The 15,349-nt window shown below is 43.9% G+C and overlaps 1 protein-coding gene across 1 annotated transcript in view; it reads left to right on the forward strand.

Annotated features, from left to right (window-relative positions):
* The window catches only part of LOC115036752 (thyrotropin-releasing hormone-degrading ectoenzyme-like), a 59,188-nt gene that overhangs the window by 12,110 nt on the left and 31,729 nt on the right, over positions 1-15,349 (forward strand). Inside the window, exon 2 of the mRNA XM_029495081.1 lies at positions 11,131-11,285. Within this exon, the coding sequence (XP_029350941.1) occupies positions 11,166-11,285 (120 nt within the window). The 5' untranslated portion in view covers positions 11,131-11,165. The remainder of the gene's footprint in view (positions 1-11,130; positions 11,286-15,349) is intronic.

Consider the following 15,349-nt stretch of genomic DNA (forward strand, 5'->3'; position numbering starts at 1 on the left):
CCATGGACTCGTCCTCGTGGGACGGTTTCATTGATCTGTCGCTACAGATTTCACTTATCACTGTGAAGAAAGTGTTGAGTTTAGAGTGACATAGAATATTTTGAAGAATGATCTCACTCGTTGTGTTTTTCACTGGTTCCCTCGAAGCCTCGCCTTCATTCTGCTGCTGGGACAGAAATCAGCTAAAATTCAATGAAACTAATTGTACTAAATTAGAATAAATTACAATTAATCTCGCCTGATTCTTAAAAATAGCTGCTGATTATTTCTCCTGTTAAGAAAACACGGCAGAGTCCTGGAGCCCTAATTGGTTTTCCTGAACGTGATTTTTCCTTTTCTGATTTAAACGTGAAGGATATTTAGTGTTTCTTTTTCTGGAAGCTTTTTGTGGCTGACCTCAGTTAACGCTCAGATTTATGTTATTAAAGACAGAACTGGTTCAGCCTGAAGCTACAGACTCACCACTGGACAGGACTTCAGCTGAACAATGGCATCCTGTTAATGAGCCTGATCGTTGGCCTGAAGAGAAGGATTATCTTCACCAGCGGATTAAATCACAGTTAATCTCGTCTCGCTGCACGGCAGCGATGGCATCTTTTCGTTAGACGATCTGAATTATGCTGAATTTAAAACAGCTGATTTTGGATCAAAGCTCAACACAAATGGATGAATTGGATCAGCAAATAACATCTTGTTATTTTAACAAGAAAACATTTGGCTGAATTTATTAAATCATAGTTCATCTTGATGGAGTCCAAACTGGGTTTTAGCTGCATTTGGTGTTAAAAACTATTTATTTCCTGAAGAAATTCTGAATCACGTTTGTTTTTAATTCGAAAGTAACAAGCCAAAACGCTATACAGTGTCATGTTAGTAATAAGCCAATCTTGTTTTTTTATATCTTCCCTCCGTGATGTGTTGCTGCCTCCGGGGTTAAAACTGTCAATTTGTTAATTAACTTATGTATTTTTTTTTTATCTTATTTTAATTTGAAAAATAATAATTGGATTAAATTTGATGAATTCAATATGATTAAATTAACCCCTTCAGGGTTAAAAAGGTCAGTTTCTTAATGAAGTTCTGATTAAATTTAGGAAAATAACACATTTAATTCAACGTATCAGACTTTCTGACACTGAGTGCACTGAAGCAATTATTTTTCACAGCAGTCTTCAACCTGATTTTAGCACCAAACGACTCAAACGTTCAACAAGAGACTTTTCTTGGAAGTTATTTGAGATGAAAATAAGAATTATGTACTTTTTTAAAAGTGTAAAATCTAAATGAAGGCCATGACGTCTTTATTTTTTACTCTGCAGGATAAAAACGGGAGCTTTTAATGGCTCCTCTGAATGAAGTCTCTCAGTAGCTAATGTAGCATACGGCTCTGACACTTTTAATTTACCAAGATAATTCGCTGTTGTTGATATTGTTGAGTGAGCTCCAGCTCATGAGCCTCCACGTCTGATCATCGCAGCGTGCAGATCAAAGAAAATGCCACGTTAACACACAGCCGACAGCCGGCATTATCTCCGTTTGTGAATTATTGACAGAAGATATTTGAAGGCTCCACACAGATCTCACCTCCTCCGAAAACACCAGAACAAAGCGAGCTCGTGAGAAATTTCAGATACGCTGGTTTTGAGAGTTTGAGACGAGTCTGGGAGGAAACAGCAGCTGATGTTATTTCATTTTTATCTCTTCTATCAGCGTGTGCTGAAGCAGAAACATTATTCATTAATAAGATGTTTAATCAGCGAGCACCTTTCCACGACTCCACCCAAACGCCCCGAGGTCAGATTTGAGCTTTCTTTCGGGGGAAATCCAGATCCTGAATCCCGATTAGTCGCCCACACTCACTGAATATGAAATACAGCTTTTGATTAAAGGCCCAGTCCTTTAGTTAGAAGGGTTCATATCTATCAGAAGATTAGTTTGAGGTTTAAGGACCAAAAATCATCTCAGTCCAGTTGAGCCTGGTGGACTATGAGAATCGACAGAGCTGGATTAAAAATGCAACAGAACCAAATTACACTGAAAAAAAGTTGAACTACTGGATTAAGGTGTGTGTGTGTGTGTGTGTGTGTGTGTGTGTGTGTGTGCGTGCGATCCGATGAACCGGGCTAATTAATCTTCTGTGTTAGCTCTTTCTGTCTCTGTGCAGTGTTTTTGTTTGAAGTGGCTAATTTCTAACTACAGGGGCTGTTTGCATAGACTTCATTAGAACAGAGGGAGCCATAAATAGTTTTTATTATTCCGTCTCTGGCAGCAGCTGTCCTCTGTCTGTCTCCGTCTTTCCACATTAGATCGTTCTCATGCTGAGCACATAACAAGCTCCAACATCACGTCGCCGAGGCAATTTGTCCTGATATGGCAACCCCAACTTTCTCCATTTTACCTCTTTATTGTTCAATTCATCGCAGATCCATTATTTTTGTTGTGTGACAGATTGAAGACAATATTGTTGTTTTTTTTTTCATGAGGACTGGATTTTCATGCGTGTCTTTTGCAGCCACGGTGATAAATAATAGATACAGTGAAAACCGCTGCTCTCTATATAAACCATGCAAACGCTGTTTCATCCACAGTGACTTAATATTCACCACAGGGGATCTGCCCAGTGCCGCAGCCAGAAGGCTTTCGTTTGGTTTTCCACGAACAGTAGCGTGTTTATTTTGTGTATTTTTCCCTTTTTTATCGAGCTAATAACAACCACAATAATACTTTTTTATGCAGCGTGAGCAGAGACACAACAAATGAGCGATAATGTTTAATTGAGCCGAGGTGAATCTGCCCTGCAGGGGGGTTTTGACTTCCTCTCTGTTCTCATTGCTTTATTTACCTGTTCGGTCTCCTCAGAGGACAAAGACCACAGACCAGATTAAAGACCTTTAACTGGCCCTGCAGATCCAGGAAACTGCAAAGACCAGACAGGAATACAAATCTTTGTCTGTGATTGATGACGAGGAGAAACCGGATTTCCCCTCTTCACCCTCCACCTCCGTTTGGTTTTCACAAATCTGGAGGGAAAACTTTCTTGTTTTGCATCATAGAAATGAATCAGCAGAAAGAGCTAAAATTAGATTAATTTATATCCTCTGAAGCTGTCAAAGGGAGAAGAAATGAGACGTGTGCTGTTTTCCTTCAGAAGCTGTTGGATGCTTTATGTTTGATTGGCATAAAAATGAATAATGGCTCTGTTTTATATTATTGTCTTCAAAGTGATGTTGGTTCTGAACAGATCTGGAGGAAGAACTTCATTTTCTTAATTTACACTCTGCAGAAAGAGATGAAGTAATAAAACCTCTTTCCTTTTGAACGACTGTGACTTTCAGATTTACTACAAATGGACGGATGTCCCGACCCCGACTCTCATAACACCAGCTGTGAAATCCACTCAGACAAAGGAAACGTTGCTCGAGTGTTCTCGTCACGTCGTCCCATCAGTCGCAGGAGTCCATCAGCAATCACTCGATTGTCCTCCTTAAGCGTCCTCTCTGGGCGTCTTCACGTGGCTCAGACTTCGTTGAGAAGGACAGAGTCCACGTGGTGGTGGTGTCTGCCCCCCTCCCCCCTCCCCGTATGAACCCACTTTGCCCAGACAAGTTGTTGCCCTTTTTCCTCTTCATGTGTTGTGTTGTTGTAATTACGGAGCACTTACAAATTCGCGCTCCAATTTATTGGAACTCAGCAGAGCAGCTTCAGAATTCATCCCGACCTGTTAAAGGCCAACGTCGCTATAAATTATCCCCCATTATGATTTTTCACAGCTCTGACAGAATCCTGTAGATGTGTAATCAGAGCTGGAGCCTGAAAGCTTCGCCGTATTGACTTCATGCTGCCTGCGGTGCCACCCCGCAATCTGCCGGGGTGACGGGGGTCACGAGCGCCGCGGGTCTGGAGCGCGCTCAGTCCAGAGTTTACACGGGGTGAAACGCAGCGAGGCCGATGCCGGTCAGCCGAACACAAGCAGTTTGGGAAGCGGGAAATGTGACAGTGGAGGGAAACAGATGGGAGGATGAAAGAGTGAGTCGGCTGACAAAATGTAAAGAGAAACGAACAGATGGAGGGAAAAGGAGGAAAGAATGAGCAATACAGACGGAGAAATAAGGAAAGGCAGAACAAAGACGTTGTATAAACACTCCATCTGCCCGTTGATGAGATTCACTCTGCTCATCCTCATCAGTCAGAGTATTTCACTCCACATCTGCTGTCCCTGATGTAAACGTGACGCCGCCGCCGCCTGAACTGAACCGTTTCAGAGGCACGACCATGGCAACCACTCAGAGAGACAATAACGGAGCGTGAAGTTTCACTGTGAAGTTGTCAGCTGTCCAACGGTGATAATGGACGTCGAGCAATAGCCGCCGCTCGCTTGAGTAATCAGCTGTAAGCCCGCAGACGCCATCTGAGATAAGTCCTCACTTCACTTCCTGTCGCTGACTGACAGACAGTCAGCAGGACTTCTCATTGTCTAACCAACGTTTAGATGGAAACAGTTTGAAACATCAGGAGAATCAGGCCCGAGGCTCCGCCCCCCACCTGGACGGCGCCATGTTTGTTTGGCGGACAGCAAACAACCAAACTTTAACGTCTGTCCAAAGACACGTTGAAGAACCTGATCCTCATCGGCCGGAGCAGGTCCAGACAGTTGGCGGTTTGAATCCCGTTGTGGAGGGAAAAGCACTTTCATGAAACCACTTTGGAGAGAAAAAAACGCTCCGTCATTCTTTCCTCCGTCTATAAAACCCAATCAGAGCTTTTCCCTTTAAATAAAAGTAGAATAAAAACCGCTCTGATGCTCCTCATCGCTCCGTTATAGTTAAATTATGGAGGTCAAATTTGTGTCTGAGCCGGCCGGTGGAGGTTCTCACAGGGAAGAGAAGAGTCAGCGCAGCATCATGGCCGACGACGAGGCGTCTAAAAATAACATTTTCCAGCAAGCAGGCGTCTAATGAGACTAATCAGGTCATTTATAATATGAAAGCGTGCGTTTCCAGGTGTTTTACGAGTCTTAAGTTTAAAGGTCGTCTCTGCTCGGCTGTAAAATGTTTTCCAACATTTATCGCTGCAGGGAATTCGAGGCGTCTGATTGGCCGGGCTGGCAGCAGGCCAAGCCAATCAACCAGCTCGGGGCGATGTGATGGTCACTGTCCTCTGAGTCTCCTCTACACACACAAATGTATTTATATATAGATTTTCCACTTGTTCACAACAACAGACAGACTTTGAGTTTGTGTGTTTGTGCCGACACACAACACGGCAGCAGGAGCTAACGCTAACATCGATCCAGAAACCGCTGGGACTAGAAATATTTGGATCTTTCTGGAAAATATAAGTTATGGTGTTGACTTGGTGCGATCCAGAAGTCACATGTTGTTGGTTGGTCCGGTTCACAGTCCAGACATCAGGTGATGGGAATGAGGTCCAAAAGCTGCTGTCCGTTAACGTTTAATGTGTTTTCCATATATTCTTTGAGTGTTCAGGCGTCCGGATACTTTTGTCCGTTGAAGGAGGAGCTGATTTGTAACCTCTTCAGATTTTGATCATCTGTCTTTACATGTTTAGCTCCACATCTGTCGTCTCTGTGTGATCTATCCCCGGCAGGACTTTGGTGATAAGGCGGCCGCCTGCAGCAGCACTTTGCTGTAGCTGTTTGTTATTTGTGAGCTGTCGTTCGGTCCGACTCTGCCTGTGGCTGCAGCTCGTCTGGTGGCTGCGAAGGCGGCTTTTAACATTCAGGCCGCCTCCTCTGTTCCCGCTCCTTCTGTCTGCTGAATATGGAGCAGCTCTTATCTGAACGAGCTGAAGATAATTGGTGGACAAGTGGAGCTCGACCGGAGAGAGGAGGATGGAGATAGAGAGAGAGGAAGCAGGGGCTTCTGAAAATAGGGGCATTACTGGGATGCGTGATGTTATCTGGGATGTGTTGAGGGGGAAAATCGGACCCTCAGGTCCTGCCCCAAAATATGAAACAAGTGAGGAGTCAACCTGAACCTCCATCCAGGTGGTGACGGCTCGTGATGCGTCACGACAACAAGCTTTCAGAAGAACTGGCTCTGGTTCTGTTTGGGATCGGCTCCAGCGATTAAATTATTTCAGTTCAACGTTGGAGAGAGACGGAAAAAGAGGCGGAGAGAAGGTGAATAACATGACAGGAGAGAGTCGCACTGAACCAAGAACATTCAAATTAAAGGTCCACGCCGTCTAAAGGTTCTGTATTAATCCGGTCCACAGAGGAAAAACTTTTAGAGCAGCAGGCAGGACTTCTGTTCTTAAAAAATCATTTCAATTTGAAACATTTAAATCTCATTCATATCAGCCGTCCCACTTCCAGCTCTGCTGTGGTCACCCAGCAGGCCGCGGACCACAGTTTGGATCCCTGCTGATAACATAAAGACATTTTCAGTGTTTCTCGTTTCTGGGTCTTTAGTGAACTCCGTCCATAAGGACTCATTATCAGCTAAATTAGTCATCCAGCCTGCTAGCTGCTGTTCTCACACACACACACACACACACACACACACACACACACACACACACCATATCAGCCAGCACAGCAGCCACTTATGGTCGCAGTCGGTCTGTCGTTCTGATATGGAAGCAATTACAGGCCTCATCCAGCAGCAGCGTGTTCATCATGATTCAGCCACGGTTCATGGAGGTAACGCAAAAATGTGACACACAAACACACACACCTCCTCTGCACACGGTCTCAGGTTATTATTGCGGTGTTATGTTGCACAATGGAGCCAATTAGTGCTGAGATCGGTGTCTGCTCTGCATTTATGGCTGGTTTTAACAGTGCCTGTTTGTTTAAAGTCAGACTCAGATTCAGATCTTTTTCTAAAACAGTGTGGGCTGATCCAGAACCGTTCGTCTCTTCTAACGGGGCTGAATTTCCTCCGTTTGAACGTTTGATTCCGTCCGACCTGATAACACTCAGCAGTCGGCTCGTCGAGGATTGGAGCTCTGTGAGTTTTTGCACCTGGACTCAGCAGGCCAGCGTTTCAGCTGCAGAGACCAAATTAACAAATCCACCAAGCTATTTTCTATTTTGTGCCTGCTGACAAAAAGAAAGCGAGAAAATAAGTAATGAAAGAGGCTGCAGGCCGAGACGACTGCAGGTGAAACAGCAGAGCGGCAACAGACTGAAGTGGATCTCATTACAGGGTTATACTGTGTGTGTCTTTGTGTGTCTGTGGGTGTCTTTGTGTGAGTCTGAAGGGCTCATTCTGCAGTAAAGTGAAACGATTCATTTGGTTTTAATTTAAACGGCAGTCGAGGGTAATGTCTCTTTTGCATTTCAGCCTTAAGACAGACCAATCAGCTCTGCTGCCTGAGCTGTCAGCCAATCGGAACAGAGGCTGTGATGTGATTATGTTTCCATGGCAACGGATGTGTTGAATAAACACACGATTGGAGATGCCGTCAGTCATGCCCCGCCTCCTCTTGAATCTCATTGGTTAGCCACCGCAGATGTTTCTTTTTTCTGTTTGTTTTATTTCAACATCACAATGAAACTCGGTTGTTGTTCGTTTTATCACAGAGCCGTTTTATTTCAGAAAACATCGGCAGCTCCTATTTGACAGATTTGTCAGAAAACTCAAAGTGACAAAATTGGAAAAAGCCTACTGCTTTAATATTGAAGTCTATGGGAAAATGTGTCTAGTCCTACCATTCTCTCTCTGTCTCTCTCCACTGTCTGTAAAATAAGGACGTAAAAATTGCCAAACAAAGCGACATTTTATTTGGATATAAGATGGGGAGAGCTGATCTGGCTTGTTGCTTTGTGTCTGGCCGGATGATGGATCATGTCTGAGCAGTTTGACGCCTAAAATGTGATGAATGAATGATCAGAAAACACCTTTAACAGTTTCAGCTCTGCGTGCTGCTGATTCTGTGACAAAACAAGAACCAAATGAACGCTTTTTATTTTTTCTTTTTTTAGCAGCGCTAGCAAACTGCAGTTCAGTGTTTCTCAACTCCTCAGCTGTTTCTTCGGCTCAGTTTAAAGCTCTGTGCAGTCGAAGGGCTATCCAGTTTAAAGATCTCTGCTTGTGTTTAAATCAAACATACCCGTTGCATCGCTGTCGGCGGCTGCTGGTCCGTCTGAAGTCCTGAATCACACCAGTTCTGACAGCTGATTGGACACCGCAGCGGGAGCTGATTGGTTGAACAGATTGGTTTGTTTAAAGCTTTTCGTATGAGCCATTAATCACTGGGTGTGCGAGGAAGATCCAATATTCTCTCTCTCTTTTATGAAAGTGCGACCAGGAGGAGGAAGCTAATTAGAACAAATGAGGAACAACTGCACACACACACACACACACACACACACACACTCTCTAAAAACTGCATGTAACAGCTCTTAGTGTGTGAATGAGTGTTTGTTTGAGACTTTGTTTTTCCTCCGGGACAAAACTGTAGCTGCTTCATCATCTATCTGTCTATCCATCGTTGAGGGCTTCGTTGCAGAGGCTCATGGGAAATATTAGCGCTCTTCCTGTGTGAACCAGCTGGCAGACGGAGCTCTTGTCCATAATCTTGATAAACTCTTGACTGAATGAAAATCCATTTTACTGGATTTTCCTGAGTCACGACAGCAGCAGCAGTAAATGCATCATGGCGGTGAAAGGCAGCAGTTCAGAACCTGAAAGAGATTTTATTAAAAGTTCTAAGAAAACAGAAAAAGCAGCCGATCAGATCAAATCGGTCCGTTTGGTTCTGACTGAGGAATTTCAGCTACGATTGGCGGGATTGTTGTGGAATTTAGTTCTGAAGGTCGGAGGATGAGTCCATGTGACCTGGGTGACCGTCCCTTCCCTCCACCGGGGTCACACTTTGGGTCTTTGGTGATATTTCCCTCCAACTATTGGACAGATTGTTGTGAACTTTGCACTGTCGGCCTTTATTGCGGGTGTTGGACCCTCGATATCTTTAATCTGGTGTCAGATCCCGCTCAGGATTGAACTGAAAACTCCCAGACAGTCCGAACTCGTCTGATCTCTGAGCTGAGGCCTCCTTTGGCAGGAACTGGAATAACAGCAGCGTTCAGGTGTTTGAGGATAAAGGTCGGGGGAAGTTAATTGAACTCTGAGGTCAAAATCTCTAAGAAGTCGGAGGAAGTCCCAGCTTTTCGTCTCCCACAGTTTGGTACGAGTTACTGGGTTCATTTCAATCTTTCGGGATCTGTTGGAACATTTGAAGTTCAGCATCCAAAGTAAATAATTAAAGTGTCAGTGAGGAAAAGGTCAACAGTCGGACCAAAAGGCTCGAGGCCTCGGAGGACAGTGAATCCTGCTCATCCAGACCAGGAGGGTTTTACAGTAGAACCCCTCGAGGCCCGACTGAATTTGTGTTTTTTATATGTCAAGCTGTTCCACTTCCTGTCAGCTCACAGCGAGAACAGCAGCTCCGGCCCGAAGATCAGGTGATGACTGACAGCTGTCAAACGGCGGCGTCGACAGTTTCAGACTGACACGGGTCCATGTGGAGGAACTAAATCAAAGTGTGAACACGGAGCTGTGAAGTTCTGCCTGCAGCTTTTAGTGAAGAGACAAAACTGGATTGTCCACTTTATTTATCTATAAGTGTGAAATGTCACGAGCTTCTGTTCAGCTTTTTGGCCCTAAGCACCAGCGTTTTGGAGATTTATGATTCAAAGAGATAAATATTTTAGTTTAGGACAAAAGAAAAGGTCACATGTTGATGTCCTGCTGAGAGCCTGTCAGTGTTTTCTCTCTCTTCTGACCAAATATCAAACTGCTTTTCCTGCTTGAACACGTTGGTCCAGTCCGGATCACGAGGTTCACTGCTGCTAAAATGTAATCGTGAACAGAAAAGAGGGCTGAAGGAAACATTTCCTCTCTGCTCTCACAAACGAGCAGGTTTCTGTTATTGCCTGAAAGGTTATTTCCACCTTTTCATCTCTTCCTCCTCCTCTTAAATCAGGTTTCTTCTCTGAAAAGAAACCAATTTCCTGCCGGTTTTTATTTTATTTTCCCTTTTAACTGCTCAGCTTTTGTACTTGATATCATTCGTTGTCCACATTAACTCTTTTAGCTCCGACTTCAGTATCCACCAGCAATGATAGTCCCGACCCCTAACCCCGCCCCCTTCTCTTCTTTCCCATCAATTTCTCTCTAAATCGGAGCATCGTTTAAAAAATGAACATCATGTTGTATTGAAGACTTGAAACCAGAGACCGAGACCATAAACTCATAAATCAAATGATGAATCTGTCCGTTTTCCACCCCGTAATGACTTCAGCTTCAGTATTTCTAGGATTGATTCATTTAATAATGAATTTTCCTCTTTATATTAATTCTCTTTACTATAAATTTGTATCTTTCATTATGGTTTATAATTTATTGCTGACTTTCTGTTTAATTAGTCCCCCCCCACCTCTGATGCTGGGGAGGCAGATTCATACATTTCAGGTTTATCAGACCGTCTCAGAGCAGCTCATAGATCTTCAGGCTGACTTCACGCCGTCGGAGAAATGCATGCTGGTCTAAGGAGGTCATGTAGCAGCATGCCGTGACCTGATTAACGTCCAACCGGATGTTTTCACCTGATAATCTCTTTGATGGATTCTGGACTCACCAATTAGTTCTGTTCTCAAGGTTCATAATTTACAACCAAACCAGAAGGAGGAAGCAGAAATCGTGTCATGACGTTTATTTTTTCACAGGGGGCGTGGCTACTGCCTGATTGACAGACTGAACCATCGTCATCCAAAGAAAGTGAAGGTTTAATTCTCGTTAGAGATGATGTCATCTCAGGTGGAAACTGTTCTTCGTCTGTGAGGACACTTTAATATTTCAGCTTCATTCAGCAATAATCAAACTTTAAGGGGACTTTCTCCAGATGAAGTGTCCGGGGGACACTCTGACGACTGAAGGTGTCTCCTCCTTCACTTCCTCTCCTCCTCCTCTCCTCTTCATCTGCTCAAAGGACTCCTCCTCCTTTTCATCTTCCCTGTCTGTCATACCGATATATGTGGAATGATCAGTGAAAAAAACTCATGCGTCCATGTTCTGAGGATAAAAGGATCCTTTGGAAGGTAGTTAGAATGACTCATGGGTCGTCTCTCTGTAACGTGTTGTTGTGTGTGTGTGCTTCCAGACTTGTTGGCGGTGCCCAAACATCCCTACGCCGCCATGGAGAACTGGGGGCTGAGCGTCTTCGTGGAGCAGAAGATCCTGCTGGACGCCGAGGTGTCGTCGTCGTCCTATCAGATGGAGCTCACCATGGTGGTCGTCCACGAGATCTGCCACCAGGTAGGCCCATCTAACTTTTCCTGACTTTCCTGAAACAAAACCCGACATTTAAAACGAATCCTGTTTGACAAAAGGTCAGAAATCTGTCAGAAATTCATCTGACACCAAAAACGCATCCACTCTGTTCTCTGAAGGTCTGAGAATTCTCTACAGACGTCCGTTTTCCATATCTGCTGTTAAAATCAGCTAAAATGAAACAGCATTCGGGGGGAGGGGTCATCATCAGAAGGGACTGAAAACTCCAGTTGAGCTTCAGGCAGGCGATGAAACAGAAGATGCTGGTGAGACTCCGATGTTATTATGAAAGGAAGTGTTGATGGATTCTGCCGCCGCAGCAGAAGTAAACTGTCATTGTGTCGCTCCGACGGCTCTCTAGGAGGTCGTGTACTTGACATCCTGCTGGCTCGTGAATGTGAAGCTGTTCAGGTTTCAGATCTCCGATGTTGCTCACCGCTCACACTGCCGTCCTGTCACAGAGCTTTAAATCGGGTTTACCAGAAGAAATAGGCTCTTTTTAGAAAATCTCATATAGCTGAAGGTGTTTTAAGGTCATCTGACAAAGCCTGAAAATAAACCGCTCTCACTACGGATGGTTAGAATGGAGGCCACGTTACTGAAGAGAAATTCAAGTTGCATGATTCTAAAACTTGACATGTGACCCTGAGTGAGTTCTAAACAGACAGAATGTGGCACAAACCACAACAGCTTCAGCTGCAACACTAATGAGCTCAGTTTGTTTTTGTTTTGTGTGTGTGTGTGTGTGTGTCGCACAGCTCCTCAGGCAGCAACAGCAGCAGAAGAGATGATCCTGTTTTTACAGTACGACATTTAATACGTGACAAGCAGACAAATGCGATGAAGCAGAAGAAAATGGAAAGGTTTCAGTCAGAGAATAGAAGGACAGGCGGACCGAGCGAGATTAAACAATAAGGACAGGAGAGAGAGAGAGCGTAGGAGACGGAGAGACAAAGTGAAGGAGAGACGACGTGTTAAAGGAGAATAAGAGACACAAAAGATCAACAAAGACAGAAAGAGAGCAGAAAAATGTTTACAATCCTCCTTCAGCTCAAAAACTGTTTCTGTCTGTGCCTGACGATCACTTAACTTAGACCGAACTTCAAGCTGCAGAAGAAGAGTTTCATCTGCGAATGAGAGTCGTGTCTGCCGTCATTTGGGTGAAGTGGTCCTTTAATGTGCTCGAGCCGAAGAGGCTTTGTGCCACAAAGGATCGTTGGGATGATGAAAATGAAAAGCTGCAGTGTAAATATTGCAGCGCCTTCGGCGGCATGAAGATCGTGTCGTTTTCATTTAATTTCCTTCAGGATGTGGCCTCAGACTGCTGAGTCTGGATAAATGTTTCCTCCAGGCTGCTGCTGGTGTTCAGCACAGAAACACACTGAATAACAATGTTAAGCATGCGAGTGGGACGCTCTGCAGTATATTAACTCATAAATATTATTGCACTTGTCATAAGAATATAGTAGTAACAGCGTTTTTATCGGGTTTTCACTCTTTCGCTCTTATTTTTTGTCATTTTCTGCATCTTTTCTCATCCTCTTTGTTCAATTTGGAGAAAGAGGAGAAATGATAAAGATGCTTGTGTTTTATCTGCACTCCATTTCATCACCGAGCTATTTATCTCTCTCACACACACACAGGAGAGGGGAAGCTTTTAATAATCAGCTGTTTCAGTTGTAAGGAGAAACTGTGTTGTGCTGTGTTGACGACAATCAACACTTTGGTCCACATATTGATATATGAGATGAAAATAATCTTCAGTTACCAATTAGCACTAAATTCAACTAAAAAGTCATCATGTCCTCTCTGGTGCTGATCGGGAATCATTTTACAATCCAGCTGGTGGTGAAAATCAAAGTGTTGTCGATGTCGATTTGTTTTCTGCTGTTGTCGCCGTCGTCGTCATGCTCAGGTGAACAGATGGAGGACATGTGAACCGACAAGCTGTTTTTCTCTATCAGCTCCATCAGCTCCGGAAAAGGACACAGATGTTTCTGCAGCTGGAGTAACGAGGACGTCAGCTCACTTCCTGGTGGCCATTTTGTTCCTTTAACAACGTATTGACCTTTAGTCGTCTTTGGATATTTAAATATTCTTCAATCTGACCACGTCACAAATCAAACCCGTCGTTCTGAAGTGATAACTGGAATTTTTTTTTATGCTTCAGCCAATCAGAGCGTCCAGATCTGAACTGACGTCGTTCGTCAGATTCACACACGACAGATCGAGCTGATTCTGCAGTTTAAGGAGGAAAACGGCGTGAGGTGAACAGATGTTTGTAGCTCACATTAGGGCGAACGGTTGCTGATGAGATAGTAAAGCATACAGCAGACAAACACACGAGTCGGATGGTGTTCATTTGTCTGTTTATTCAGAGCAGCCAAAGAAAAACTCAGGAAAACAACCTCTCTCTCTCTGTCTAACACACACACACATTAATTCAACCATATGCAGAAGGAAACTGAACAGTGTGGGATCTGGCACGTTGACAAATACACACACACACTCTCGTCTGTGAGGATTCCCGGTGGACGTGTCGTGTTCCATCTTCACCTGGAGCCCGACTGGACCCAGCTGAGGATCTGACCTTCAGCAGAGGCCGGTCTATCTTTAACCCTGAATCCCTCCGGAGGATTCAGTCTGGAAAACATCAGCAGAATCGACGCAGCGCTGCTGGAAGCTTCCCAGTGAATTTAGACCGGACGAGTAACATCTTCATCTAGATGACGAGACTCCGACTGGAGGTCTTCATCAGTCCACTTCCATGTTGGAAACGAAGACGCTGCCTGTCTGTCTGTCTCCCAACGTCAACGTCAAAACACTCAAAAGGAACTCCGAGCCAACAACTTTTCCCTCCTCAATAATAACAAAGAACATTTTTCTCGAGCCTCCGCTGAGGAAGTCCAGAGACAGGAAAGAGAAACTGCAAAATAAAGTGACATTTTTGGTTGTCAGGGCTTTTTTTAAACTGAAAAACAACCTGTCAGTGTCACAGTATGAGACAGACGAGGTTAAAAACAGTTCCCTCCAGAGCTGAATCATCTCCGCAGAGCGGCAGAGACTGAAGGCCAAATCAGCTACTTTTTCTCTGAATAATGAGAGAAAACGACGGACTGACGTGTTTTCTCCGCTAATGTTGAAGTGAAGTGGGACGGAGACGCTGAGATCTGAACCCGACGATGCTGTTTGTGTGTTAAAAACGAAAATACAGCTGAAATACTAAAACACAACCTTTCTGAGTATTTTCATGCTCCAGAAAAGGAAAGAAAAAGCATAACACGTTTGCATTATAACAATAATAGTATTCATTCATATTAATATTAATAACCTTGATGCCTGTGAGGTTGTGAAAAGGTCTTTCTCCTGGAAAAGACTGCTGATGTTTCGTCACCTTCAACAAACCTGCAGCTCCATTTCATAACACACAAACTTTTAATTTCTTTCCCCAGCAGATTTAAATGTTGCACAAAAAGCTTCATTAGGAAAATAATAACTATAATTCATGATGTGTCACAGCTGCTTCTCAGGGAGGGGGTCGGTGTGTAAACAGTGAAACCAAATGCTAGAACACACGACGCTCAGTTCTCACAAGAACAGGAAGGCAGGAGTGCACACACACACTGTTGTGTGTCTGTGTGTGTTGACGTTGTCGGGGTGTATATTTTCCTCTGCAGTGTTTTGGTTCAAAGTAGATAATTTATGAGTGCAGAGAGTTCATTAGAATACGAGGAGCCATAAATCATCTCATTCTGCTTCTACCTGTCTCACTCTTTGCTGTTTGCTTCGTCTCGCTCAGCTTTTTATTTTTTATTTTTATGTTTGTCTCACGTTAACGCTCAGCTTCCCTCCTCCGTCGGTTCAGTCTGGAGTCACAGATTTATTTCTTCAATCTGCAGTTGTTTCCAGTCAGCTGTGTCTTTCTCCTCCTCACCGTCACTTCTGATGTTGTTGATCCGGGAAGTGTTAAAAAAAAAAAAAAAAAAACTTTTCCAAACTCATTTTCACTGTTGTTGTTTCTTTTTTTGGTCAAGGTTGTGTCTTACTGG

Source organism: Echeneis naucrates, chromosome 23, assembly GCF_900963305.1.
Source record: "Echeneis naucrates chromosome 23, fEcheNa1.1, whole genome shotgun sequence".
NCBI classification, from domain to species: domain Eukaryota; kingdom Metazoa; phylum Chordata; class Actinopteri; order Carangiformes; family Echeneidae; genus Echeneis; species Echeneis naucrates.